Source organism: Catharus ustulatus, chromosome 1, assembly GCF_009819885.2.
Source record: "Catharus ustulatus isolate bCatUst1 chromosome 1, bCatUst1.pri.v2, whole genome shotgun sequence".
NCBI classification, from domain to species: Eukaryota; Metazoa; Chordata; class Aves; order Passeriformes; family Turdidae; genus Catharus; species Catharus ustulatus.
Window position 1 is genome coordinate 107,701,693 of NC_046221.1, and position 27,823 is coordinate 107,729,515.

At 40.6% G+C, this 27,823-nt stretch overlaps 1 protein-coding gene across 6 annotated transcripts in view; it reads left to right on the plus strand.

The window, feature by feature from the left end:
- Positions 1–922: 922 nt before the first annotated feature.
- PPP4R1 (protein phosphatase 4 regulatory subunit 1) overlaps positions 923–27,823 on the plus strand; it is a 63,853-nt gene continuing 36,952 nt past the window's right edge. The window contains exons 1-4 of one of the 6 annotated variants that reach the window (XM_033054052.1): positions 923–1,035; positions 1,305–1,349; positions 15,663–15,798; positions 22,593–22,699. In XM_033054052.1, coding sequence (XP_032909943.1) covers positions 1,029–1,035; positions 1,305–1,349; positions 15,663–15,798; positions 22,593–22,699 — 295 coding nt within the window. In that variant the 5' untranslated portion in view covers positions 923–1,028. Of the gene's footprint in view, positions 1,036–1,304; positions 1,350–1,386; positions 1,550–15,662; positions 15,799–20,985; positions 21,029–22,592; positions 22,700–27,823 lie in introns of those variants that run through there. The other 5 variants (XM_033054070.1, XM_033054061.1, XM_033054081.1 and 2 more) reach the window with 5 other exon arrangements.

Sequence of the window (27,823 nt, forward strand, 5' to 3'; positions counted from 1 at the left end):
AGACTCCACGACTTCCTTGGACAGCCTGCTCAGTGCTCTGCCACCCTCAAGGTAAATAACTGAAGTGAGGTTCATGAAGTGAAACTTCCTGTGTTTTAGTTCACGTCTATTGCTCCTCATCTTGTTACTGGGAACCACCAAAAACAGTCTGGAATCATCCTCTTACCACCTGCCTTTGAGATATTTACATACATTAATGAGATGCCCTCTCTCTTCTCTTACGTGCCCAGCTCCGCAGCCTCTCGTATGAGAGACGCTCCAGACTCCTGATAACTTTTGTGGCCTCCACGGGACCCTCTGCAGTAGCTCGTTGTCTTTCTCGTACTGAGGAGCCCAGAACTGGACACAGCACTGCTGATGTGGCCTCACCAGCGCCCAGGAAAGGAGGAGGATCCCCTCTCCGGACCTGCTGGCCACTCTCTGGTAGGTCACGGACTCCTCCCCAGGTAACCCACGACGCCGGCAGCAAGGATTTCTGCGGCCCGGCTACCCCTTCTGGAAGCCACCCCACGGTGGCCGCGGTGAGGGGGACCTTCGGGGCCCTTTCCGCAGGTGAGCCCACAACACCCAAACCTCAGGGCACGGGAAGCTCCGCGGCCTCGCCTCAGTCCGTCGGCGGGCGGCAGGAGGAGCCCGAGCCCAAATTTGGCGGAGGAGCGCGGAGGGCAGGTGAGCGAGTCGGGGCGTGTGGCCGAGCCCGGGCGCTCTCCAGCCCCAGGGCCAGCCGGGCGGCTCCGGCCGTGAGTCAGAGCACGGCGAGAGGAGGCGCGGCCGCCGGAGCGAGCGAGAGCGGCTCCGCCGGGCGGAGGCGGGGGCAGCGTGTCCGGCCCAGACCCTTCCTCCCGCCTTCCTCCGCCCGCTCCCTCCTCCCTCCCTCCCTCCCTGCGCGGCTCTCCCGGGGACGCGGAGAGGCGCCGCCGGGCCCGGGGCCTGGACCGCACGGGTGCCCGCCCTCTCCCACCGCCGCTCCCACCGCCCGGCCGCGGGCTGGATGTAGCCGGGCGCCCCGCGGGGGCTGCAGCAGCAAGATGGCGGGTAGGCATCGCCCCCCTCCCCCTTCCCGCACACGCCGCCTCCCCGGCGAGGCGCCAGCCCTCCCTCCTCTATCCCCCCTCCTTCTCCTCTCCCCCGCCCCGGCTTCGGGAGCGCTGCCCGCCGCTGTCCGGGCTCGGAGCGCAGGGGCTGCGGGGCGGGTCGCGTCGGGGGGGCGCAGCCCGCGGGCGGGGCAGGGTCACGCGTGGCACCCAGGGTCGGCGGGCGCATTGGCACATGGTGCGTGTGTGTGTGTGTCTCCCCCACCGCAGATCTGTCGCTGCTCCAGGAGGACCTGCAGGAGGAGATCGACGGATGTGAGTGGGGACGGGGGGGAGCGGCGGGGCGGCTTTCGGGCGAGGAAGTGGCTTCCGCGGGGGAGCGCCCAGGGTGCATTGTGGGAGGCGGCGGGGAGGAGGAGGAGGAGGAGGAGGAAGCCATGGCCATGCTCCGCGCTTCCCGGTGTCCATGACCCGGTCCCGGTCGCGCGTGGGGCTGCGCCGGGCGGTCCCGCGGGGTGCGTTGGGCGGCGGGCGGGGCGGGGGCGCCGTTAGCGGCCGCCCCGGCGGGAGCGAGGGAGGGAGGGAAGGGATGGAAGCAAGGGAGGCTGTGCCTGCGGGGCGGCGTCCCCTCATGGCCCGGGCACGGCAGGGCGCCGTCGGGGAGAAGCAGCGGGAGGTTACGGTTGCTGCATCTGCAGCAGCAGCATGTGGGTTGCTCGTTACTTTTACATTTCTGTGTATTGTATATCTTTTCTGTGTCCCCCATCCTTCTCCCCCCTCCACCCCTCCCCCTCAGGCTCTCTCTTCCTTGTGAAGGGTCTGGAGCACATGTCCTGTGAGGAGCGGCTGTGGGAGCTTGGGATGCTTAGCTTGGAGAAAAGAGGCTCAAGGAGGGACTTTACTGTTCTTTACAGCTACCTGGAAGGAGTTTGTGGCCGGGTGGGGGACGGTCCCTTCGCCCAGGCAGCCAGGGACAGGAGAGAGGACATGGCCTCGGGCTGCGCCAGGGGAGGTTCAGGTTGGACAGCAGGAGGGATTTGTCCTCTGTTAGGGTGATTAGATACTGGAATTCGCTGCCCAGGAGGTGGAGGAGTCACTGTGCCCCGAGGTGTTTAAGTAGACCTGGCGCTCAGTGGCATGGTCCAGTTGACAAGGTGATGTTCCATCACAGGTTGGAGGCGATGATCTCAGAAGTCTTTTCACGCCTAGTTGATTCTGTGGGTCTTGACCCCGCTGGAGAGATCTATGCAGAAGTGTTAATGTCAGGGTGCAAAGTAGCAGAATTGCAGCTGGAGTGGTGCAAAAATTACTAACTCAGGGCTGGGAAGCCTTAGAATGGCAGATTGAGATGTTCCTCAGGTGAGAAGGTGTCTGTTGATCCTGTTGATACTGAGGGAAGCAGAGGAGGATGAATTTTGGGTGGAAAGGTAAAATGGGGATGGAGGCAGGTGCCTGCTGTGGGTCTGCAGACCTCTGGTTGCTACCTGAAGATGTTCTGTCTGCTGTGCAATCTGCAGGGCATCCCCTCACCAGGGCTGGACTGCAGGAGAAAAACCTTGTGTTTTGTGGCTTACATTTTTAGAGGAGAGCTATTTAAACTTTTTAAGATTTAACTGATGCGTCTTCTTTTTCACTTTTGTCAGCTGACATTTAGAAGGCTCCTATTGTGCCTTGCCTTGCACAAAGAGGGAGCTTTTCCCTCAGGCTTTTTTTTTTTTAAATTCAGCGTGATAAGTCGCTGTTTGAAAACTCTGTGATTACAGAGGACTTTTTCAGAAAGGACACACTTAACAAAAAAAAATGCATTCTTAAGTTTCCACTTAGATTATGGTTTTAGTTGACTGTAAGACAGGAATTTAAATTATGTGTAGTCATTGGAGGGGTGACTGAAACTGTGGGTTCCTGGTGCTGGCCTTAATGTTATGGTCTTCAAAAATGAAAAAAAAAAAAGTGCTTGGAGATATGACTCAGTGCAGATGAGAGCATCCTGAAGGCAGAAGGCATAGAAATATAAAGATTTGAAACCTCATTAAAAATTACTGAGGTTTTGATGGAAGTAGATGAAAGCAAATGTCTCAATACTTATGCATGGTATTTTAAGAGGAAAAAAAGCAGGACTGTGTATGAATCAATATGTGTTGTCTGGGTGTATTTCAGTCTCACAGTGGCTTTCATGGTTCTGAATTGTACGTGATTTTGTTCTTGGGTGTTGTCTGTGAGCCAAAGAAAAATAATACAGATCAAGGAGACTGTACATATCTGGTCAAAAGTACTGTTTATTGTGCAGTATTATTTGAAATAGCTGTGTTTTGTACCCATACAAAATATGTTTTACACAATTATGAAAGTGTTTCCAATTGGTTGGTTTCATAGAAACAAGACAATTAAATAAGACAGAAAGTTGCAGCTCCTACCTGAACCCCACCCTACAGTATCCCTCTATTGTAAATATTTCAGATGTTTGCAGCTCTTTCAAGTAGCAGAGTTAGACACTGGTTTAGAGGTGTATTACTGAAGCAGTAGAATGCAACAGTGATAAAACTGGAAGTGCTGGCGTCTTTATGCCTGTGTGATTATGCCAGCTGCATTCTTGCTATTAAGTGTGCTAAGCTATATTTAAGGACAAATAAGAGAGAAATACTTGCAGGTATACCTGTAGTCATGGTCATATAATTTAGGAGGAGGAATTAGATAAATTTGAAATAGTATGATTGACTGGCTATTTTGAAAAGTGAACTATGTTTTCAATAAATTTCTGGGCTTTTAACTGATCTGATATAAAGTAATAGCAAGACATCTGTAAAGGTGTGCTGGAGAAATCAGGAGTGTTTAAGACTGGATGTATGTTTCAAGGTCTGGATTGGACATCTGAAGCTGAGTCTGTGCATATGGTTTAGGACATTTCACTGGATTAGGTGTTCTTCTGTAGCTCATCAGTGAGCTTAGGTTTGAGCCTGAATCATAAAATTTTTTGCTGTTGTATAGTTTGTTTTGGTTTTTTTCCCTTTGGTAGTGAGAATTTTCAGTGTAATTCAGTGTTTCCCCCTAAAAAGGTGACTTAAGAGATATCTTTTGTTGGTCATGTTGTAAAGCATTAGGAGAAAGTCCTGGAGCTGAGCAAACAGCCATACACAGCTCCTGCTGAAAGTAATGAACCAAGCATCTGTGCATATTTTAGACAGGCAGAGGGAAGAACAGCTGTTTTATGATCTTTGTCTTTTAAGGTTTCTGGAGTCAAGTGTTTTACTGGAAAGTTGGAGTTTAATCAACAACTTGTACAACTGTACAATTTGTTCTTCTCATTCATTATGCCAACTTGCTGGATGCCAATTAACCTGAAATATGGATCAGTAAAGAATTATTTCTTTGAAACATTCCTAGATTTCAACAGAGAGCAGTAAATCTGCTGTTGGAGTAGTAGAGACCTTCAGAATTTATGCTGTGGAAGGCATCTATTAAAAAAATAACCTTCCTTTTGATGATTTGTTTAAGAGGTCAGAGATTAAACAAGAGCTTTTATAAGAAAGGCTTTCAGAGAGTGGTTGATAAACCAGCTGGATTGACTTTTAAATAATTAATTTCAGCTTTGGTTTGCATTTCTATTTTGAAAGCTTCGTATTATTTTTCTGCTCTTGGTTGCTTGGTAACCACTGGAAAGCTCTGATTTTTTTTTTTCTTGAGGTGAATGCATACTTTACACCTGGTACATTAAACAGATGATTGCTTTAAGTAGTTACATAGCTTGCAAATGGCATTTCAGTATTTTCATTTTAGCTGATATTCACTTCTGTAGATATAGCTCCTGATGTCAAAGGCTGTGAAAATAATTGAAGAAATTCTGGTTCTTCCAGAGTTCTTTAGCCAGTGGCTTTTCCTTGTTTGCTTGTTTGAAGTAAAAGGAAAAATAACCCAAAACCAAGACAGTGAGTGTACCCTGGCTGAACGTACAGAAGGCTATAAAAGAAAAATTAATTCCTAGATGTGGCTTCTTATTGTGAAATACAACTTAACTGGCTCTAACCCTCCCCCCCCCACCATCCCCAATAAGGAACATAAAATTGCATTTCATTTATGTGGAGATAAACCTAAGAGGAATCCTTGTGTGAAATTATCCATTAAAGAAAAAATAAATAAATAAAGGCACCTCACTCTAAAAACGATAGGGTGAAAATTTAAAAATTCAAAGTGGAAACCTGAAGAAGAATCTCCGTGCACTACTTGGATTGTTGGCTTCCTTGTTCTTCTGTCTAACATCTTGTACATATATGAAAAGTCAGGGAAAATCTGGCATTTATTCAGATCTTTTCTTTTGTGCATACAAAATCAAAATACAATGGTATAACTGTCTAAGATAAATATAGAACCAAAAAGAAGATAGGCAGCAGAAATGGTTGAAAACCAAACGTGGGCTTGGGAAAAATGAAGTGTTCTTTATGACTCTTGCCAGACAGTTTGTGTTCCCCCTCCCCGGCTATTTCTGAAGGCTGAACTGATCAGTACAGATAGATGAAATGAAACGTACCATGATGCTGACGTCTTTCAGTCTGACCACTGATGTGTGCAGGATGTGTGCTCTAAAAAATAGAGCCATCTGCAATTAGAATTCAGATTTGGAAAGGGGATAGCTCTATTCAACTCATTATTTTAATTGTGACTTAAATCAGGAGAGAAAAATTTTGATCTGATATCTGGTTTTAATATTGTTTTACTTTTTTTTTTTTTGGAAGAAGTCTTTGTTAGTGATAGCTGAAAGCTGCATTTGCATGCAACATCAGGACTTCTGGTAGTTGCAAGTATACATGCATGCTTTGGTTATGTAGCTTACTCAGATTTTGAAACTTTACCTTTTGCTGTGCTGACAATAGTGAATTTCCTTTTTCTGTATACTTAGTTTACAGATGTTTTAACTAAAAATGCAGAAAATTAATTTTCAATATCTGTGCGTTGTTTAGACAGTTCTAGTTTAGAGCTGTTAAATTATTTTTTACAGATATATATATACACACACCTATGTGTAAACTTGTTTTCTTTTAATGCAAGTGTTTAATGGTATGATAGATTTAAAATTCAACAACAAGGTAGTTTTTACAATTGGCAAATCTAATGTTACTGTTTGGGTTTTATTAGTGAATGAAACAGTTCTAAAAACTAAAAACAGTAGTGATGATCCAACATAGCTTTTTTTTATTACTGAGTTCTTTTCCATTGATTAAAGAGGCAGGACAGGTCTTCTAGCCTCTCCTCCCAGCAGGCTTCTCAGTGAGTGAAACACTTATTTAGCTGAGCTGAAGAAAATTCTCTTTGTGCATCTGCAGATGTCAAAAGCTGTTTTATCATTGATGCTATGTTCTTTTTCCAGGTGATGAGCAAATCATCTGGCATTAGCAGAGAGCTTGTGTTGGTTGAATGCTTTTAATTAAATTATTCTGTTAGACTTTGAGTAGGGCATAAGTCTCTTTCCAAATGGAAGCTAATTTAAATTTAATTTTTTTTCAGCCTGTTTTAATGATAGTTAAGTAAAAATTATAGTTAAGTAAAAAATAGGGTTTTTTTCTTTGTTGTTGTTTTGTTTGTACAAAATCAGTCTATATTTCCCTGTGGTGTCAAATCACTGTCTCAGCTTGATGCTGTGTTGTAGTTTTTATTCTCTGGCAGTGAATTATGCTGGCGTAACATGTGTTCAGTATGTTAAAATTCACCTTCCCTTTCCCACAGCTGTATGTAGTAATATCAGAAGCTTTTGCACTGTGGTTTCTTTGTTCCTTCATCACAGAATAAGAATTGACAGATTTTGTTATGCTGGTACTTACTTTGTATAAGGCTGCATATTATGTCACTTCTTAGACTTAATTCCAGCTTTGAGTGTAGCTGAATTTCCAACATGATGTTCAAATGCCCTGTTGCAGTACTGACCTTTTGGTCCCATCAGAGTCTGAGCTCTGGTGAAAGAGTGCTGAGATAGTTTGAGTTACTGGGTTGGCATTTCAGCCTTGCAAAAAAAGTAATAACAGAAATTAATGGCAGACTTTCTGTAGTGATTGGAATCAGTACTCTGGTGTGACTGAGATTCTGTTCCTTTGGGAATCCAATAAGCATTCCTTAATGCTAATGAAGCACATGTGTTAAGTCTATTGTTTTCCCTGGGGATCGGGATTTAATTCTCCCAACACTTCAGTTCATTTCGTTGTCTTTTAATGTGGCGATTGACCCTCATAGAAACTGGGAGACTCAGGTGGATGGCTGTGTCCCCATTCCCCATGGAATTCTGGTGTTAGTGGTCTCAGGTGGGTAGTAGTTAGTCTCTTTCTCCAGCAACCTCTTAGGATCCTAGAGAAAAGAAGATGATGTGAGGAAAGGATTGTGCTTGATTTGATGTAAGCTAATGAACCTTCCTCATGCAGCTGCACATTTTTTCTCCATTACACCTAGAGGATTGAAGAAGTAATTTTCTAGGCTTTCAGCTTTCTGAGGCCACTAGCATCGCTTCTGATGTGGGAATGTGCTTTTCACCAGCCACCTTTTATTATCCTATCTCCGGCAGGGATTCTCAATTAAGGTTTTTTTTTTTTCCTTGTCTCATGATTTATCTTCTGGGGCTGTGGGTATTCTTCTCCCTTTCTTTCGCACTTGCAGCTAAAAGATAGAGGGAGTGAAAGAGTCATGAAGGAACTGGAAATGTTCAAAATCCTAGGCTCAGGATAGCGAAACTTTGGTGCTTGCAGTTATTTCTGACTACTGACCTATTGTGGAGGTGGCAGACTGCAGTGTGTTGAAGATAAAATGCTTTTCTTTCCTGTGTGTGCCTTTTGCTGGTAAGACTTTCCTTCTGTGTGGGCAGGAAGTTTTCATTGCAAGAGTTATAACATGAGCAGAACTGGATGAAAGGATAGCTCCTGCTTTGAGAGCTGGAGGAACAGTTCCATCTTTGGAAGAGCGAGGCAGGGACATCTGCCCCTAAAGGTTCCCAGAATATCAGGGCTCCTCTGTCTGTATTAGAAGATACAGTATAAGAGAAACTAATGTGGCTGTTCTTTGGTTTGAGAGGGATGCTGCAGTCCTTTCTGGCAGTAGGGTGTCAAAACCCTACTGGGTAGGTTGAAAGTGTCAGAGTATGTTTGTGAAGGATGTTTGTTTGCAACAGCGGAACAAGTGCACTGACAGTTGAGACCACTGGTTTGGTGGGTTTTTCTTACTGCTTTTAAGGTAAAGAAAACGGAGAGGCGAATAGTACCATAAATATGCATTATTCTCTGTACAATTTCTGGAAAAGCTAAATAGATTAATGTATAAAATGGACATGCTATATGAATGATATTGCAGACTGTTGAAGCATTTTTCTCTGATAAACAAATCTGCTTAGGGAATTTTTTCTGTGATGTTGCCATAGTGCCTAAACTGTTCCCAAATATTTGAATGGGGGAGAGACTACCTTTTCCTTCCTCTCTAGCCTACAGGAGGAACAGCTTGATTAGTCTGTAGGGATGCTTGCTTGTACAAGTGATGTAAACATTAAATTGCATTGAAATGAACACCCATGACTGTTCTTACTTTTTTCTAAGGTTGAGTCCACTGCATTCTATACTGCTCTTCTTCTCCTATAGACCAGTTTTATACTTCATACGTTGCACAGACAGGAAGAGTATGGAGAGTTGCAGCAAGAATTTATCTGTATGTCCAGAAAACACAGAGGTTTATTCCACCAAGAGTTTTGAAAGCTGTCAAGCAGCATCTCAAGAACATTGTCTGGCATTTAAGCGGGGAGAGGAAAAGTGCAGTTAGGAAGATGAAAGGGATTTATGTTGCAAAGCAATGTTTTATAGCTTATGGATGTACTAGTTGTAGAGCTTGCCTTGTCTGCAGTGTTTAGCCTAAGTAAGTGTGTTTTAGTTACTGTGATGAAGTCATTGCACAGCGAAGCAACGCTTGGTAGCTGATATCATAACTTACGGTGTCGCATCAAGCATTGCATAGCTTGCGCAAGTCTTGGGAGTGTTTGAGCTTCAGCTGCTTGCTTCATATCTCTCTTCCTTCTTGTTAGTCCAATATTATGGCACATACAGTTTGAACTTGGTGGTTTTGTGTGTATCAGATACCCAGCTGTACTGCAGAATTTGAGCATTGCCCCGAGCACAGTGAATGCACATATCCTATTGTGGTAGGACCGCGTTGGTTGAAGATGGAAGTAGGATTTTCCTGCCAGTGCTACAAAATTCTCAGCCAGTCATGAGGTCCGTTAAAAATCCCATGAACAGCAGTGCTCTGCAGAGAGAAAAGGAATACCTTTCTTTGACAGTAATGACCTTGTAGAGGAGAAAAAAGTACCTTAGAGAAACTTCCTGCTTGCAGTAGCTGGCTTTTGCTTCATTCCAACCTCATTCCACGATTCTTAAGTGCATGCAGTTGTTTGGAAAGGGTAGAAGACAGGGACTTAAATAGCAGAGAACTTGAGTGCCTTGGTGATGGGTGTGACATGCTCCCTACAGGAAATAGGCAGGCAGAATATAAACCGTTGATTGTTTTAACTGGTAGCTTGGATGTCCTTCTCTTTGTTTCAGTTTCCTCTGGAGCAGCGTTTGTTGCAGGTCAAGCTGTTAACCAGTAGAAGGTACATTCAGCTGTTGTGCAAATAAATGACTAGTGAGCAATATGAAATAGAACTATTCCTTTTCTTTCAGAGCAAATCAGGATTTTCAATGCTGCTTGTGTATGCTGCAAGAAACAAACTTGTGTCTAGCTGCACCTCTTCTCCTTGCTTAAAGAATTTTGTACTGCCTCTTGTTTCCTCTGATGCTTGATGTGAAATGCAACTTCTGTGGCAGCTTGATAGATATCCTTATATGAAGGCCTTTGCTAAATGAAAATATTCTCATAGCCTGTTGCATTTAGACTACTGGATCTTCGAAATTTGCCATGCCATGCTTGCATCAGTTCTGTGTGTAAACAGCTGCTGATGTTTTGATTCGTGTGTCTTTCATCTGCTAAGTGTTCCCCCAAATCTATACTGAAGCTTTATTTTTAAAGATTTGCTGTGTCTGTGCTTCACTGTTAGCAAGCTCTGCTGTCAAAGTACTGCTTAGGGGCTAATGTGGTAATTGCATCAGAGCTGCATTGCACTTCCACCTTTTTTATCTTCTTCCTGCCTCTCTACTCCTTCTGCCCCACCCCTAAACCCAGTCCCACCAAACTAGGAGTTCAGACAACAAAGTCTGTGCATACAGGTGTGGTAACTTGACATTCATAAGAGGCTCAAGTCTGATAGTGTTCCATGGTTTGAAGGGCTAGTTAGGTGAGAAACAGAAGACGAAGGGTGGTTCTTGTTTCTGCTAAAATGGTAGGTGGGCTAGATTCTAAGATTATCACTTGCAGTGATGACTTTTGCTGAGTAGGGTCTCACACCTTGTGGTATCTCAGTTGCATTTCCAGTCTCAAACTACAGCAGGAGGAAAACAGAGAAAGTAGTTTTTAAGTGTCTTATGGAAAAAACAGCTCCTACTTTCTGATGGTGGGTTCTGTGATGACCAGTGAGTGATGCCTGGATTGGACAGGCCAGGGTGGTAGGATTCAGCATGACAAGCACATTTTGTAAAATTGACGTGATTGCCATTGCAGTAGCTGTTGGTTAATGTTACTGAAGCCATGCAGTAAATATGTGGTAACAAATGAATCTGAAATAGTGTTGCAGATGCTTTGGTCTGTGTTGAACCAGAGCTGGGACAGTGTGCAGTAGGAAGGGGTTAAGAGTAGTAAGTTCAACTGTGAACAAATGCAGATATTTAAGCATTAGTGCTCTTACTGGCTGAGGTGAATTTCTCTTTGCAGCACATCAGATGCAAAGTGAGGTTTCTTACAGAAAGTTACATAGAAATGAATGTGTTTGCAATATCGAAGGGCTGAGAATACTTCTTGTATTCTGCAGGAGTCTGAATCTAACGTGAATGTATTCTTTTGTGACATGGAGGGCAGTAATTTAGAACAAAACCTGCTGCTGTTATATTGTGGTCATGATATCAAATGTCTGGGCTCATAAGATTACAATTCTTACTTTACAGTTAAGCAGAAAAATTACTTGCCTGAACAGCAGAACAGAACTCAGTTTTTTCTACATAGAAGTGCTGTATTGTCCTGAATATCCATATGATAACAATTGATGTAGAGTGTAATAAGTAGCTTATACTAAAATTGAATAAAATTAGTCCATTTTAGCAGATATATCTGCCATACAGATTTTGCAGTATATCTTTGAAAGAGAAGTCTTTGGGGATGCAGAATATAAAATGAGAGAACTGTTAAAATTAACTGGAAATCTTGAATCCTTAAACTGTTTATTGTTCACCTTTCAGAATTGAAAATTGCTTATTTTTTAAAATACACTTCTTGTCACTGAGTTTCTATACCAAAACAAAGAAGAATATGTTTCTGCCATGGATCTCATAGCCTATACAGAAGAACAAAAAGAATACATATAGACCTTGTTACTGAACAGTCTATGGCAGAGAACTGTTCCTGCACTGTTAAGAAAGAAAAAATTGTCATTATTTTTTTTCAAATGTGGTTCTGTGCGTCTCTCTGTAAAAGATTCAGTATGAGAGACCTGTGTGAAGCATACTGTGAGGATGAGATATCTAGTAGAAAAACCAACTCTCTTGAAAATTGGCCTAGAGGCTGTGGTTTTATGGAGGACTGAGTTTTAAATGGACCTCTGTTTTGTTGACGTATGCTCAGCCAAGTTTGGCAGTGGTTGACTAAACCTCCAAACATAGTCTGCCTCAGCAAGATTGCTGTATAGTTCATGTTAGTTAATAATTGTGTCAAGTTACTGTTGTATCCTTGCCATAAAAGAGGAGTGCTTAAGGGAAACAGGAGAGCTTAAAGCAGGGAATGTTAACATATATTTTCACACAGTACATTATGGACCAGATGCAAGATAGGCAAGCTTGAAGAACTTCTACAAAAAGCCACTCAAAAAATGTTTTGACAAGAAAATAAAGGTACACAGAGGAGAAATTGCTTGGCTTCTGTAATACAACAGATTAATGACAGTCAGACATGGAAGCAAAAGGTAGTGCCTGTCTTGTTATGCGATGCTTCCTTGTGTTTTGACATCATTGTGCATTTGCTTTTTCTTCTCCTGACGCAACTAGTGACTTTAAACTCCTAGGACAGTGTGTTCTTATGGAAACTCCTATGTTCTCTAGCTGTGCTTTACATGCTGGTGTGAACATGTAAAACGAGATTAGAAGGTAGTTAAGGCTCTGCACTTGTATTAGTTTTCAGTGGTGTCTTGTAGCTTATGTGCTTTCTGTGGATTTGGTCCATACTTGTACCTGCTTGAAAAGAAAATTGACCCATAGTTTTTTTGCAGTAGTTAAGTAGTATGTGGTCCTGTTGCCTGGTCTACATTCTGAAGTGGGAAGAAATTTGTGTGTTCTGCATTTGAATTAGCAAAAGTTTGTACTGGTTTTGACTGTCATGGAGTTGAATTTCTCCGTAATACCTTGTATGTGACAGTATTTTGGATTTGTGCTGAAACTAGTGTTGATAAATCACTGATGTGTTACTGTTGAAGACGGGGCTTAAACATTGCTTTTTTTGTTCCTCATGGTGCCCTCCCATGAATAGGCTGGAAATGTGCGAGGTATCCCCATATAAGCTACTATGAAGAACTTAAACTCTGTCCCAGCCAAAACCAGTACACTTAAGTTGTGTAAGGGTGTGTTTTGCATTTGTAAAACTTACAGAAGGTTCTGTGGTACTTAGTCAAGTGCTCAAAGTTGGATGGAAAGCTGAGTAGGGCTGAAGAGGCAATACAGTGTTCAGTTAAAAGCCTTTTTGGTAGCTGTTTTGGTATAATGTGAAGGGAATAGCAAAGCGACTTGGTTTATTGAATAATGCAAAGTCCTTTAAGCATTTCATTTGAGGAGTGGTTAGATGTTGGTGATTCATGTTTGTGGCAGGTTGAAGACAGGCATCCACTTGAGGGGCTTCGCTGGAATGGGAGTTCTTTGTTAGAGTGGACTGGGTCTTTTGACTTGGATAGGTGTCATGAAAGTGAAAATGAATATATAACTGTAACAGCACTTTACTAGAACTATAAACTGTTCATGTGCTGATTGATTTATTTTTACCACCCTTTTCTTCCCTGTATTATAATTGTGTTAATCAAGGTGCTGTCACTTAAATGATCTCTTCTGTGACTATGAGCTGAGATGCTGGAATTATTTAAATGATAAACGTTGTTTGGTAGCAGGGGCGCATCAAGCTCAGTGTAGTGCTAAGCCTGATTTTACAATTCATAAATTCAGTGGAGCCAAATCCACATAACTATTTGAACTAGTAGGAGACATCAGATGGATAAATTGGAAGCTTGTATATGTTTGTATTTTTATCATTGGTATTTACATCTGATGTAGAGTGGATTTAGCAGTTGGGTTGACTTAACCGGTTTCATGAGGCAAAAACTGTAGAAAAATAAATGTAGAGGGTACAAGGAGGAACATGGAACAAAGCTGAGGTTGAGGAGAAAGAAGTGGAGTGAGTAAAATTGGTGGTGCATGTAATGGTCAGCATTTTATTTTGTTGTATTCATGAGTTTGATAGCTAAATAATTATTGTCAGCAGTATAGTTATTTTTATGTTGGTATTTTAACATAGTTTCTTCAATTTATGTTTTTAAACTTACAGTATGGTCAACAGACACTGAAATAGAAAATAGGACCTGTCACAGAACTCATTTCACTGTTGAGTTTGGAGAGAAAGAGGCTGTACATCACTTTCTGTAGATTCCTGAGAATGGGAAGTGGAGAGTGAAGTGATGCAGCTTTTGGTCAGGCCTGAGGAGGCTGGGCAGTTGAACTGGATGATAGCTGAAGATACTTTCAACTGAAATAGTCTGAGTGTGAGATGGCAGAACTAAAAACACAGAAAAATCCTTGGTCTGTGTTGGACTGATGGGTTGAATTAAAGGTCTAGGAGTCTGTGAAAGGATGTAGCCTGTTCCTTGTTAACTTAACCTGGCATAAAGTCCTAGCTTGCATTAGGAGTTCATTTTTACTTGCCTCCCACTTCCTGTGAAAATAAAACTGATTCTTGCAAAAAGCCCAAACTAAACAACAAAAATTAAACCCAAACAAACCCACAAACTCAAACCAAACACAAGTTCAAACAGTTATGTAAACCTGGAGTTGCTAAACACTTTCCCTTTATGTTGCAATAGCTTTTTGCAGCTGATCTTTATTTTCAGCCTTCCCTTCCTCCCTCTGCAGTTTGTTATTCTATCCTCTACCTTAGACATACCTAACACCGCTAATTCCTCTTCTCAGATTGCTCTTCCATTTCCTTTGGCTCCTAGTACACTTTCTTCTTTTCTCACATCTCAGATTGTTCTTACACACTTGCTCTTTCCCTATCACTTTTTCATTTGATTTCTGGCAAGAATTTAATATCCTATCAGCAACTGCAAAATCTGGTCCCTTGTGCAAGGATGGGACCAGTTGGTGTCTGTGGATTTTCTGTGTAGAAAATGGGAAACTTAATTAGTTGGTAAAAGGGTACCATTAACTTAGTTTATGTCTAAAAATATAACTCTCCTAGAGTTCAGTGTTTCTGTTTTTGACATTAAGGAAGATGTAAATGCATCTGCTGTTTATGTATTCTGAATGTTGAAAATAAGGACACACTATTTGGCAAGCAATTTATATAGCACAGCATAAATGTATGCAAAGTAAGAAGACAAGAATCTTTTTTCTTCCTTTTGTAGAGTTCATTTAAAAAAAAAATTGGACTTGTAGACCTGTCTTCTGATCTTTTCTATTTGCAAGTTATGAAAAGGCATTTGAGAGCGATTTGGCTAGACTGAAGAATTGGGGTAGTCTACTGTAGTGTTCTGTTTACAGGACTAATGGAAGTGACTTTTCAAACAGGTGATCTTATTTGCCACCAGAAGTGTGTGTTTGCTATGGGACTGAGTTTTAGAGCAGTTTTGAGGGCATATGAAAACTGAAAAAGTGGTAATTCAAATCCTGATTCTTAAGCAGCTCTGCAGAACAGGATTGGACTTCTTTCCACTTCTTTGGTTCTGTGTTGATAAAGCGGTCAGTGTGTGAAGTTCCCTGATGATTTGCTGGTTAATAATTATGTAGTAGGTGAATCGTGCCCATTTTAGTTGGTAGTCAGATCTAGCAATGCACTGATTTTTTTTTTACATGCTTAATTTATATTTTTCTGTTTTAGAACAAAGTCTTTTTGGTCTGTTAGATCATGTTGTATAAACTCTGGGCTACATGCAGCTATGATTGGGATATGTGTCTTCAAAAAGTTGACTTTACAAATAGGTAAAAGTCATTTGCTTGAGAAAAACATAAGGTATAAAAATACGCAGGAAGTTTAGTGATGAATCTTACTTGGGAACTTAAAGAAAATGACTCAAAATCCATTTATACATTATCAGTCACACTTGTATAGAAAGGACTTTATGGGGGCTGGGGAAGCTGGTGGGAACAATGTGATGCAGTTACTAAATATGTTGTCAGTGGGACCTTGCCTAGACTTCTGTATTTCAGACCAACAACAGACATCATTTTAGTGTCAAACTACTGTGATTATAAGGAATATTTCTGATGTCTCTGATAGTTGGTGTGGATGACTACAGCTCAGAGTCTGATGTGATTATTATACCTTCAGCCCTGGACTTTGTCTCACAAGATGAAATGTTGACGCCTTTGGGAAGATTGGACAAGTACGCTGCAAGTGAGAACATATTTAACAGGTATGCTATTTAAATGTCTTGTCTGGCTCATGGTATTCAAGCTATTCATCTGGTTCAAATCTGACTGAAGTAAATTTGCATGGAATACAGATAATTTCAGAAACCCAATACCTTTATGAAACTCTTCAGTTTCCACCCCTCCTTCTGTTTGCTCATGTGCCTCCTACTTAGAGAGAGCAAAATATTAATGATAACAGAAAAACATAAGTTTACCTTTTAATCAACTGTAGTAAAGGGCTTCTTCATTAATTGGAGCACATTGTTTAGGTTTTAGGTTTTTGTGCAGATGCTAACATTTCTGTTGGCACAGGACTGTAAGGTGATGGTAAACTCCATCCAGAGAGTTTAAGAAAATACTTTGTGAAAGGTCAGGAGAGCATAATGAGTAGTCTAGAGATTGCCAAGAGAAACCCAAGAACTTTATTACAGAATCAATCTCCTCTGTAGTTTACAATTTGAGTATTACTACTTCTGGTTATTGAAAGTGAACTTGCCCAGTTAACACTGTTCTTCATTTCTCCCTTTTTATTTCTTCAATGCCACTGAGATGGTTGTTTCATTTAAAAGCACAGATATTATAGCATCTCTCACACATCCCACCCCATCCCCTTGCACTCAGATGCTCTGCACTTGAATGGAGAAATTCAAACCCATGGTTTATTTTAATTGGAACTGTAAACAGTAACAGGAAGTGTATGAAATATGTTAACATTGAGATTTTCTGGTATTTTATTTGAAGATGGTTTAGTTTGGGCTTCAAGTAAGCTTTTACTTAAGTGTGTTTGCTTTAATGTTGAATGCTTAATAAAGTAATATGCAGAAGCAAAGTCTGTGATCAGCCACGCAGTAGGATAGCCTCTGTTTTGTTGTTGGTGGCCTGGGTTCAGAAAGGATTTAACCCTGTTCTTAACTTTAGTCACGTGAACTCTACTTAAAATTCCACATTACATGTGTGAACATACCATTGAATTGAAGCTGAAAATTGCAGAATGGTTTCTCTTGTTATAACCTGTGTAAACCTGTATGCACAAATGAGTTCTGAAATACACTTCATTTTCAAATTTTGTTTTTTCCTGAAATCCAAAGTTTGCCGAATTTTACAATTTAAGATGAAATTGAGACTTTTTGCTTGTTTTGACTTTTCATGGGGAGGGAGGGAAGAGGAGCCTTCAGGGAGGGCTCCAGGTGACAATTATGTAATAAAAGCTAGTAGGGAGGAGAACAAGCTGAGAAACTCAAGTTGTGTGTCTTGAATTTTAATCAAGAATGCTGGTCCTAATATTTTACTTGCCCACCTAAGAAAAAACTATGTCTGATTTCTCAGTATGGAAGTTCAGCATTAGTCAGTCTCAGAATACAGGAGGGATTTCTGCTAAGCAGAGGAACTGAAGCATTTAATTGGAAAAAGATTAATTAAATTACATTTGTTTATTCCTATGTCTTAGTTTATTCTTATGTCTTATGGTATCAGCATATACAATTATTAATGAGTAGTTTAAAAGTTTCAAAATACTATGATTGAGTTAATAATGTTTCGATTGTTTCTGTGACCTGGAACCTGCATTTCTGTGGAAGCTTCATATTACACATTCCAAACCCTTGAAACATAATCATTAAATCTGGGTAAATTAGGGTAAGATTTTTTTTTTCCCTTTAATTGGATGAATTTGCTTTTAGCATGACAGTTTTTTATCTTCGAGTTTGGTTTCATTATTGTTTTCTGTCTGGTTAATCATCAACTCGGGCAGCATATTTGCAGTCTGTGCAAATGAATGTCTGTATTGAAGGATTAAAGTGAAGGGATTTTTAATAACTGCTGCAAAAGTCTAGTCCCCTTTAAGTGCATTCTTTGAGCACTCATGATTTCTCAGGCACTTGTTTTGAGATGGAAATGGATCTCTGTCTGTGTCCATAAAAAATTTCAGGAGATAGGGCTTAAAAATAGGAATGTCTTCTTTGTTTAAATATATAAGAATTTTGATCGAATTAACTGAAAAGGGGAGAGAGAGAGGGAATCCTTTAACAGCTTCCCAAGCGGTGGAAGGGAGTTGCTTTGTGACAACTTTTGGTATGTCATGGTTTACATTTACTGGTTTAGGTGTTGCTCGTGAGTACCTCAGGTGTTGCCTTAGTCTATGAGAATGGAGTGAGTATTGTAATACTGACAAGTATTACAATAAATTACCCCTGTTGTGTCTGTAAAATAAGGCAAGTGAGAGTCTGGCTGTGGTGTGATTATTGAAGAAGCAACTTCCAGACCAGATTTGAGAAGCATCTCCAGCATATGCCGTAATAATCCAACATCCATCACATTGCAGCAAGAGTAGATGTTGAGCAGAAAGCCAGAGCCATCACCCTGAGACACAAGTCTTCTTGTGTCTGGTAGCACTGGTGTGTGTACATACATACAGGGATGATGATTCCCTTTTGCTGCTTGCTTTAAAAACCAATTGCTAGTTGTTGGTGCAGTTTGGAGCTTAGCTTTTGTTTTTTTTCTTTTTTCATGTTAAAATCCCTTGTGGGTTTTTCTAATCTTTATTGCCGTGAACTTGCTTCTGTTCCTCATTAAGAAGGCTCAGAAATGTAGAACACTCACCAATAAATCTATTTGAATAGTGAGGCAGTTCCTGAACACAGGTCCTTCATTTTCATAATCCTGTGAGGAATTACTGCTGCTTTTTCTCTTCAGACCAAAGCACGTCTTGGCAGGAGTCTCTTGTTCACGAGTGTGGTCAGTCCTGGCTATCAACTGTATCTGCATATGGATGTGGATAATTTGAAGCTATCCTCTTGCCAGACTTCTTTGTGTGTAGGAGTACATCTTTGCTTTTCCCTTGGGAGAATACCTGATGCCCTTTGAAAAAAGTTTTTTGGCAACAGTTGAATTTTAAATGCTCATAGAACAGCTGTACGTGAGGGGTCTCAAAGAGGGAATGAGCACATGTGTGTACTCACAGCTTATAAGTAACGCTTTCACAGGAACTTCATCAACTATGTATCTTAAAGCTGGGACTTGGATGTAGGAAGCACCCCCACTAAAACAGAGGAATGCTGTAATTACAAGATCCCTGCTATAATGTATATGAAAAACCTCTCTGACAGTTTTGTGGGATGTCGAGACTACCTTGCCATATTTTCATTTACATACGATCAGATTGAAGTGAATTGATAATTTGATTGTCCACAGCTGCAGTTGTTTTTCCTCTTCCCTTCTGTCTCTGCAGCCTAGCCCAGTGTAGTTTCTTTTTGGGTATTTGAGTACTGACAGTAAGGAAATGCTAAACTCACGCTGAAGACATATAGGTGAAACTATACTGGCTTTGTTCTGACAGGGACATTTCTCATAATTTTAGTATAAATTAGATTATTAATCCTGGTCTCTAACTTCATCTCTGGGTTTCTGATCCTACTATCCTGGTATTCTGATCCTACTGTATGTCAAAAATTAATATATAGTAAAAAAATGAAACAAACCTCCAAACGGGGTTTTTTGCTCATAAATTTGCAGGTCTGTGCATACCAAATAAATTACTTAAATATAACAATATAGCTTGAGAAATTTTGCCTTTTAAATGTATGTTAAAATGATTTAAGCTGAACTAACAAAGGACAGAACTTTCCCAAAGCACTAAGAAAAATCAAATTGCTTCAACAATGCTTGAATACACCTCTGCATATTTAGCCTTTCTTCTTAAGAGTACAAAGATGTTATTGTGAGTATTCTGTGAGCTTGTTTGGGGAAAACACTGCCAAGCTCAATTACTACTGCCAGTATTAATTTAAACACAAAATGTCGTTGGTGCTCTCAGGCACGTGCTGTGACTCTTGGGATGTCTTGTGCAGGGCTGAGAGTTGGACTCAAGGATCCTTATGGATCCCTTCCAGCTCAGCATATTCTGTGATTCTGTGAAATTTTGATTTACGAGTTCTGAAAAATGGGCAAAATAAAAAAGGTATCTTTTTTCCTTTTATTTTTCTCTGGTTCTGTTTCAGTTTTTTGAACATATGCTTATTATCTAAATACAGTCCTTGTGCAGAAGTAATTTAAATTCTAAAGTAGAAATTTATAAAAGAGCTAATGATGTTCAAAGGAGCTTAAATAAGCAAAGCAAAGATATTTATAGTTCTTCTCAGAGTATATTCTCACATCCTATATTATGTCTGTGTGTACAGTCTTAAAAATACTTGTCACCTGCATGTGAGTGTAAAGGCAGGGTGTTTGTAATCTATTCCCATTTTGTCTTTCTGCTAATTGCAGTTAAGTGTACCTACAGTATATCCTATCAGTTTTTCCTAATGTTGGACAGGCTCATGAAATTTAGAATTTTGCTAAATATCCCACACTTCTGCACATAATACTGAAGTGCTTGTACTGCATGCTACATTGCAGCCTTTGATCTCTGGCCTTTTTTGGTGTGTAAAGTATTGAATGGATAAATAGATGTATTGCTGCTTAGGTGGCAGTCATAGACCAAGCACACCTTGGCAGAACTAGATCACAACCTATAGTGTTTGGAGAACATGAGTGACCATCCCCTCCCAGAACGATGACTGGATAGCTGGAGTGAGTGAGTTTTGTGTTAACTCTGTGATACTGGCTGCCTACCCTGTTAGGTTTGCTGAAGTGAGTTTAGCTTACTCTGGTGCCCTTTGTTGTTTTGTTCTTTACCAGAATTTGCTTGTTGTAAAAGTAGATCCATTGATTCCTTTACAAGCTAAAGAGGGAAATACCATCTGGATGCAGATGGGGGCCATCCTACATTTAGTGCATGGAGTAAGTTGAATGGGTTTAATAGATAGGTCAGGTCTGCTTCACGTTAGGATTTCTGTTTTCATCTCCTCCTGTTGAGCCAGTTTATGGCTTTCTGCATAGCCACATGTCCAACCCACAGGAACCAGTGAAGACATTGTGAGTCAACCACTACAGTCCAGCTCTAAGAGATGAGGGTCTTCTCAAAACTCCCAGCATAGTAGAGAGCATTCCATAGTCCCCAGGAGTCAGATGGATTTTTGAGCTGTTTATTAGATGGGTTGTAGTGCTGTTTACTGTGGTTCCTTACTTGCTGAGACTCAGTGGTTTAGTTGACTTGTCTCTCATTTTCCAAGACTACATTTAATATGTAGGAGACACGTGTCCACACAGGCTGGTTTATGAAATTGCTTCATCTGTTCCTCTTCTCTTTTCAGAGGTATCCAGCCCTTTAAAAGACCAAGTCAACTCTGCTTCTAGGTTAGTGTGTCATGCAGTCTGTTTTACTCCACTAGGGTTTTGATAGCTGAATTTTAACTGTGCATCAGGATCTCAGCTGGGAGATGTACTTCTGTGGAGTTGAAAAGAGTGAGGGAGAGGAAATTTATTAAAGACAAACAGTTTCTTCAGTTTTTGTTTATTTAGAAGATTTTATACATTTATGTCAAAACAGTTTAGTTTAAGATAGTTCTGCAAGTGGCCAATGTGAAATACTTAAATTACTGGTTTTCAGTGGGAGAAAATGTGTGCTTAGCTTTGGGAATTCATGGAAACCTCCTGCCTTTCTCTGATTGCATGGAATTGTGAAGTTCTTGAGCTTCCTGTGTGCACTAGGAATGTAACCATCTGTTTTCTTATCAGTTGTTGACCACTGCTCACATTCAGTACTTGTAGTGAACATAATAAAGTTTAGGTATGCCTCTGCTCTTGTCTACAGCACTGCTGTTTGTCAGCAGTGCTTCTACCTGGGCTGCACCCTAGGAGTGTTTCTGTCCTTCAGTTGTGGAAATACCTGGCACTTGACACTTGCTACTTCAGCATTTTGTTATGTTGCTCCAGGGCATTACCAGATCTACCAGTATCTTGGATGCTGTTGTTGGCCCGTTCCCATTCCATTATCCAGGGGTAATTCTGCTAGCTCTCTGAACTGACATGTTACCAGCATTATCCAATAGAGTGAGAAAAGAATTATGCCATTGCAGGCTGTTTTTGAGGAGAAAGGTTGATTGCCACACATTCCCAGCTGCATTTAGGGCTGTCTAGGTACCTGATGAGTATGGCTTTGTAGCATAGGCTGTGACAGAACCTTGGAGGACAAAATCCCAAATCTGACTATATGTCATCACTCATAAATTAATCCATAGAAAATTTTCTTGTGCATTCGAAGTAGTAACTGAGTTGATTATTATTATTTCATATTTTCTTAATGTATCTACTCTGGTTGATGTACGTCTCAGGTACACATGGGTTGGGTAGTAGGTGTTATTTTCACAGTATGTACCCACCATTCACAGTATGTACCCATAGCATTCAAATGAGTTTGACTTTTATATGTCACCATAGGTATGAAAATCTTTGGCTTGAGTGTTCATGCTTTGCGAAATAAATTCAGGATTCTGTTTAAAAACATTTTAATGATACTAGTGTTACTTTGCTTTGTATGGAACAAGTTAGGGACATCATAGGTGAGGATAGAAGGCTGATACTGACTTCCCAACATTCAGCTCCTGTTTGCCCACTTAGCAGATGATTACTATTTCTGGTCTTGGTGGCTGGTTGCTCATATCCTTGTAAATGCAAGGGATACTTTTAATGTTAAATTTAAAGCTTACAATTCTTTGAGATTATGACAGGTATCAGAAGTAAGAATTCCCAAAGCAGGACTAAATAAATTTACTGACTTTAAAGTGAATATATACATATATTTAGATATATAATTGTTTGGTGTAAGAAACTTGTATGATTGTACAACTTTTTGATTTAGCTGTATTTCTGGACACTGTAATGCTGATAATGCTGATTTTTAATCTTTCTTGTAAACTAGGCAAATGGTGGCTCGAAGTTTGCTGGACACTTTGAAGGAAGTCAGTGATGATGAGAGAGATTGTATTGCTGTGTTGGAGAGAATCAGCAGATTAGCTGATGATTCAGGTAGGTAGCACTAAACATTTTACTGGGTTGATGTGGGAAAGTTAGAGCTGCTGAACCTTTGTTTAGCACAGGGGCAGTATGTTTTTTCTCCAGTATTCAAACTAGGTTTCTGCAAATTCAATAATATAGTGTAAAATGTAATTTTTCTTAATCATCCCCCAAAGATGACTTTTTTCCTTACTCTTTTCATCAACAGATTTACACCCCTTCAAAAGGTAGGACTGCAGCTTTCCAGCAGTACATTTTTTAGTAACTTTTATTATGTTTTTCTGCTACTCAAGAGATCTACATGATTATTTTTGATTTGTAAATCAAGATTAGCTTCTGGCTTTGACAATAAGCTTGGAAACTATCTGTGCAAAACTCCCATAAGGTTTGATAGAATTTAAATTCCTTTAAATTCCTTTAGACCTTTTTGGGCAGCCAGGTGTGAAGGTAAGAGAATCAGCAAGAGTGGTAAAGATGCAAATGTAGAATCAGAGAATGGTTTAGGTTGGAAGGGATCTGCCATGGACAGGGACACCTTCCACAAAACCAGGTTGTTCAAAGCCCCATCCAGGCCTGAACTTGAACACTTCCAGAGATGAGGCATCCACAACTCCACAACCTGTTCCAGTGCCTCATCATTCTCATAGTAAAAAATTTCAGCTTTGTATCTAATCTAAACCTACCTTGTTTCAGTTTGAAGCTATTAACCCCTTATCAAGTCATTACATGGCCTTGTAAAAAGTCCCTTTCCAGCTCTCAGGCTTCCTCAGGAAGGCTGCAGTTAGGTCTACCCAGAGCCTTCTCTCTGTTTCATGACCCTCATATGGACTCACTGCTACAGGTCTGCTTCCTTCTTATCTTGAGGTCCCCGGAGCTGGATGCAGCTCTCCATATGGAGTCTCACCACAGTGGAGGGCGGTTGCAGAATCCCCTCCCTTGCCCTGTTGGCCATGCTACTTTGGAAGCAGTTCAGGATGTGTTTGACTTTCTGGGCTACAGGTGCACATTGCTAGGTCATGGTGAGCGTCCCATAAACCAACACCTCGTATCCTCCTCCGCAGGGCTGCTCTCAATCCATTCTCTGCTAACCCTGTACCAAGGTTTGTCCCATCCAGGTGCTGAACCTTGTTGTTGGCCTTGTTGATTTTGAGGTTCACGTGGGCCTGCTTCTCAGGCACCTAAAGGTCCCTGTGGATGCCTTCCCTTCTCTCCAGCACGTCAATCTCACCACAGAGCCTGGTGTAGTGGGCAGACTTAATGAAGGTGCTCTCCATCCCACTGTCCATGTGACTAACCAAGATGTTGAACAGTGCTGATCTCAGTATTGACCCCTAAGGAGCTCCAGTTGTTAGTGGTCTCCCCTTGGATTTTAAGCTGTTGACCACAACTTTTGGAGTGGAACCATCCTGCCAGGTGTTTATCGCTGAGTGGCCATCTGTCAAATCCATGTCTCTCCGATTTAAAAACAAGGACATAATGAGATAGTGTCAAATGTTTTGCATAAGTCCAGGTATGTGATGTCAATTGCTCTGCCCTTATCCACCAACACTTTAACCCCATTGTAGAAAGCCAACAAATTTTCCAGGAATGGTTTTGAGCTTTGTGAAGTTGTGTTTTTAGTTGGGTGGGAACTTCACTGGACTGCCACAATTCTCAAATACGATGGATAGTGGCTTAACCTCTTCTTCTGCCAGTTCCCTTAGGACCTGTCGACGCACTGCATCAGGTCCTGTGGACTTGTGCACCTTCAACTTCCTTAGATGATCTTGAACCTGATCTTATTCTGTGGGCAATTCTTCATTCTCCCAATCCCTAGCTTCGCTTTCTGGGACTCAGGTGGAAAAACTTGCCACTGGACAATGAGGGAAAAATATAATTGAGTTCTTTACCTCACGTCACCTCAACCTTCTCCGTGTTTGGGGTAACCATGTCTCCCACTTTCTTCTAGAGTGAGCTCATATTTTCCCTATTCTTCCTTTTATCACTGGTGTACCTATAGAACTTTTTCTGGTTGCCCTTGACATTCCTGACCAGTTTTAATTCTTTGAGGGCTTTAGCTTTCCTAACCCAATCCCTGGCAGCTCAGACAATTTTTCTGTATTCCTCCTAGGCTACCAGTTCTTGCCTACACCCTCTGTAGGTTTCCTTTTTTTGCTTAAGTTTGTCCAGGAGCTCCTTGTACATCCATGCAGGCCTCCTGGTGTTTTTACCTGACTACTTCTTTGTTGGGATGCATTGCTTCTGCTCTTGAAGGAGGTGATCCTTGCACATAAGCTAACTTTCTTGAGCACCTGTTCCCTCCAGGACTTTGGTCCCATGGTACTCCACCAAGCAGATCCCTGAAGATGCCAGAAGTCTGCTCTTAAAGTCCAGCTTGTTCTGCACCCTCTTTGCTACAAGTAGGAGGACTCTGTAGATCCAGTGTGTCTGTTGCTAATCAATATATTGGGGCTGCAGAGTGTTTGTAATAAAAGACAAAAACAAGAGAAGAGTGAAAAACGCTCCTTTTCTTTCATATTTGTTTAAAAAGTGATGGGGAGTAGATGAAGGGAAAAAAGGTGTGGACAGAGCTGTGACAAAATTCTAACTTAAAGATGGTCTAGAAAGAATTAAGGACTTGTTTTCAACGTAACTGATACAATTGACACGCCAGAAGGAAGAAAGTCTAGCAACAAAACATGAAAAGAGATCTGGTCATTCTTTGTTATTGTTGGAGTGCTATGGAGAGAAATTTGTGATAAATCTCAAATGAGAAGAAAATGTTTCTTCTATTTAATGTCTGTTAGTTTTTTTTTCCCTTCTGGAAACCAGAAGGTAATGCTTTCCAAGGGTAAAAATATATTCTGTCGAGTTCTGTTATTCTGTCATTACTGTCTTAATTTAAAATGCTTGGGTATTTTTTTTTTTTTGAGGGATTGTCCTTGTTCAGCCAGGAAAAGTAGCCTGTTGTAAGCATTACATAATTGTATTGAGTACTTCTCCAAGGATTCTTTAAAAGGGAAAAAAAGTCACCATTCACTTACAATGAAATGTGTCTTTAATTGAAAACAGTGGCATGCTACTGTTTATAGAGTGCTTTCCTAGCAAAGCTCTGCTTCTGAAATCTGTATACAGTTGCCTGTTTGTGTGGCCCTGTGAATAGTTTTGAGAATCAGAAACTTTGTGAAGCTCCACTTCAGTTTAGAAAATAGGACAGATGTGTCCAAGGGAAAATGGCCTCTTGCAGCAACTTGTAGCCTTAGGCTTTTCATTGGTGACCAACTAAGTGTGTCAAATTGAAGTTTATTTAGGCAGAAATGTAGTGGAAGCCAAGAGTTGAGCTCAAATCAATTTGTTGCCTTTAACAAGGGTGGGGTAAATTTTTAGTCAGGGCTGATATTTTCTCAGCGTCAGTAAAAGCAGCAGTTCAGGCTTTTCCTGCATTGTAGAAGTTGTCTCAGATCTGCCAAACTCGTAGTGCTGGATTCTGCAGCTGCCCCACAAATTAAATTTCTGCAACTTAACTGTGAGTCTTGTGCCTCGAGCAGTTGCAGTATTGGACTTGACTGGTTTCGGTAAGACAGGTTATTAGAATATCCTTGTGTTTTAAACCATGTGAAAATTCATTAGGGATCTAGATCTGCTTTGTATCTGCTTAATACATGAGCTTGACTATTATTCATACTGCAGCACAGTGGGTTTTGTTTATGTTTTTTGTTTTGGCATTTTGGTTTTCTTGTGGGGGTTCTGGTTTTTTGTTTTTTTCTGTTTAAGGTTTTTCTGTTTAAGGTTATTACTATTAGACTTGTTAATTTTTGTCTTGCTTCCTTCCATTTACAATATTTTTTCTTTTTCCAATTTGTCCGTAAAATGTAAAAGCCCCTGAATTTGGAATAAGAAAACATTGTAAAAGTGCCTGTGTGTTTTAATTTGCTTGGTTAGAGCAAGGTATTTATATGGTTAAAGCCATCCTGGAGTCAAACCTTCATGTTTAAATATTTAAATAAATAAAAATAAAAACAAACTTAGAAGTCAAACTAAACTATGACTAAGTTCAAGTCTTTTCATTTCTAACTGTCAGTCTTATGCAGTTCTTTTAACGTTTAGAACTCTTTGTCTTCCCTTGTCAAACCAAGTCATAGAAAGTAAGGTACTTTTTTTTTGCTTTTTTTTTTCTCAGTAGTTGGTATAGTGAGGTTGAAATTGAAGAATATACTCAAGATGCACAATATCTGGTCTCTTTCTGGGCTACTGATGCTGATTTCTAAAGTAGAGGTGCAACAGTGAACTAGAAATGCCAGCTATCCTAAAGTTGCCAAGGGAGTCCTCATGTCCTGTTAATACCTTGCAATTTCAAAAGTCTTGTAGTTGATATTTTTCAGACATGGTTTTTTAAAAATTATTTGGGTTTGTGGTTTGGTCCTTTGGGTTTACTTTTTTTTTAGCTTTTTTTCAGGTTTGTTTTGGTTGTTTTTAATACCTTTTAGTAAGCTGGGGCTATGCTGATACAGCCATTTCTGTGTTTAAAAGCAGGAGAATTTCCAATAATTTTCATACTTCATCCAGTGTGATAAAACTTTATTTGGTTTCACTAAATACTGTATTAATGTGGAATAAAAATTAATCTTTACTAGAAACATATCTGGGTCCAAATATATGATTGTAGGATGAAAGAAAATTATGACAGTATGGTTTACTATGATTGATACATATCTTGAGATAACAACTGGCTAGCCAAGACACATTTTTTGAGGCATCATGGCAAAAGCAAATGTCAGCTCCAAAACTGGTTTTATAAAAGCTTTTGTCAAAAAAAATCTGAAAGAAATGGCTTTTAATGGAAACTCATTTGGACCCTTTGAGTAGAGTTGTATTGAATTGTATTTTGTGAAAGAGAGTTTTGATTACCATTGTGTCTGCACATACGAATGATATAGAGTGCCTTCTCCTGACAGGGTAGTTTGGACTCTTTCTAATGAATTAATTCACATTTATGTGTGGATAATCAATTAGTTCCAGTTTACACTTGTAGCCTTAAAATCACTGTTGTGTTTCTACTGGGAAAAAATACCCACTTCAGGTCATACAGGAAATAAGCTGCTCCCAAGTGCTGGCAGAACACGGGATTTGCTCTGCCCTGGTGTCGTGTGCTGCTGT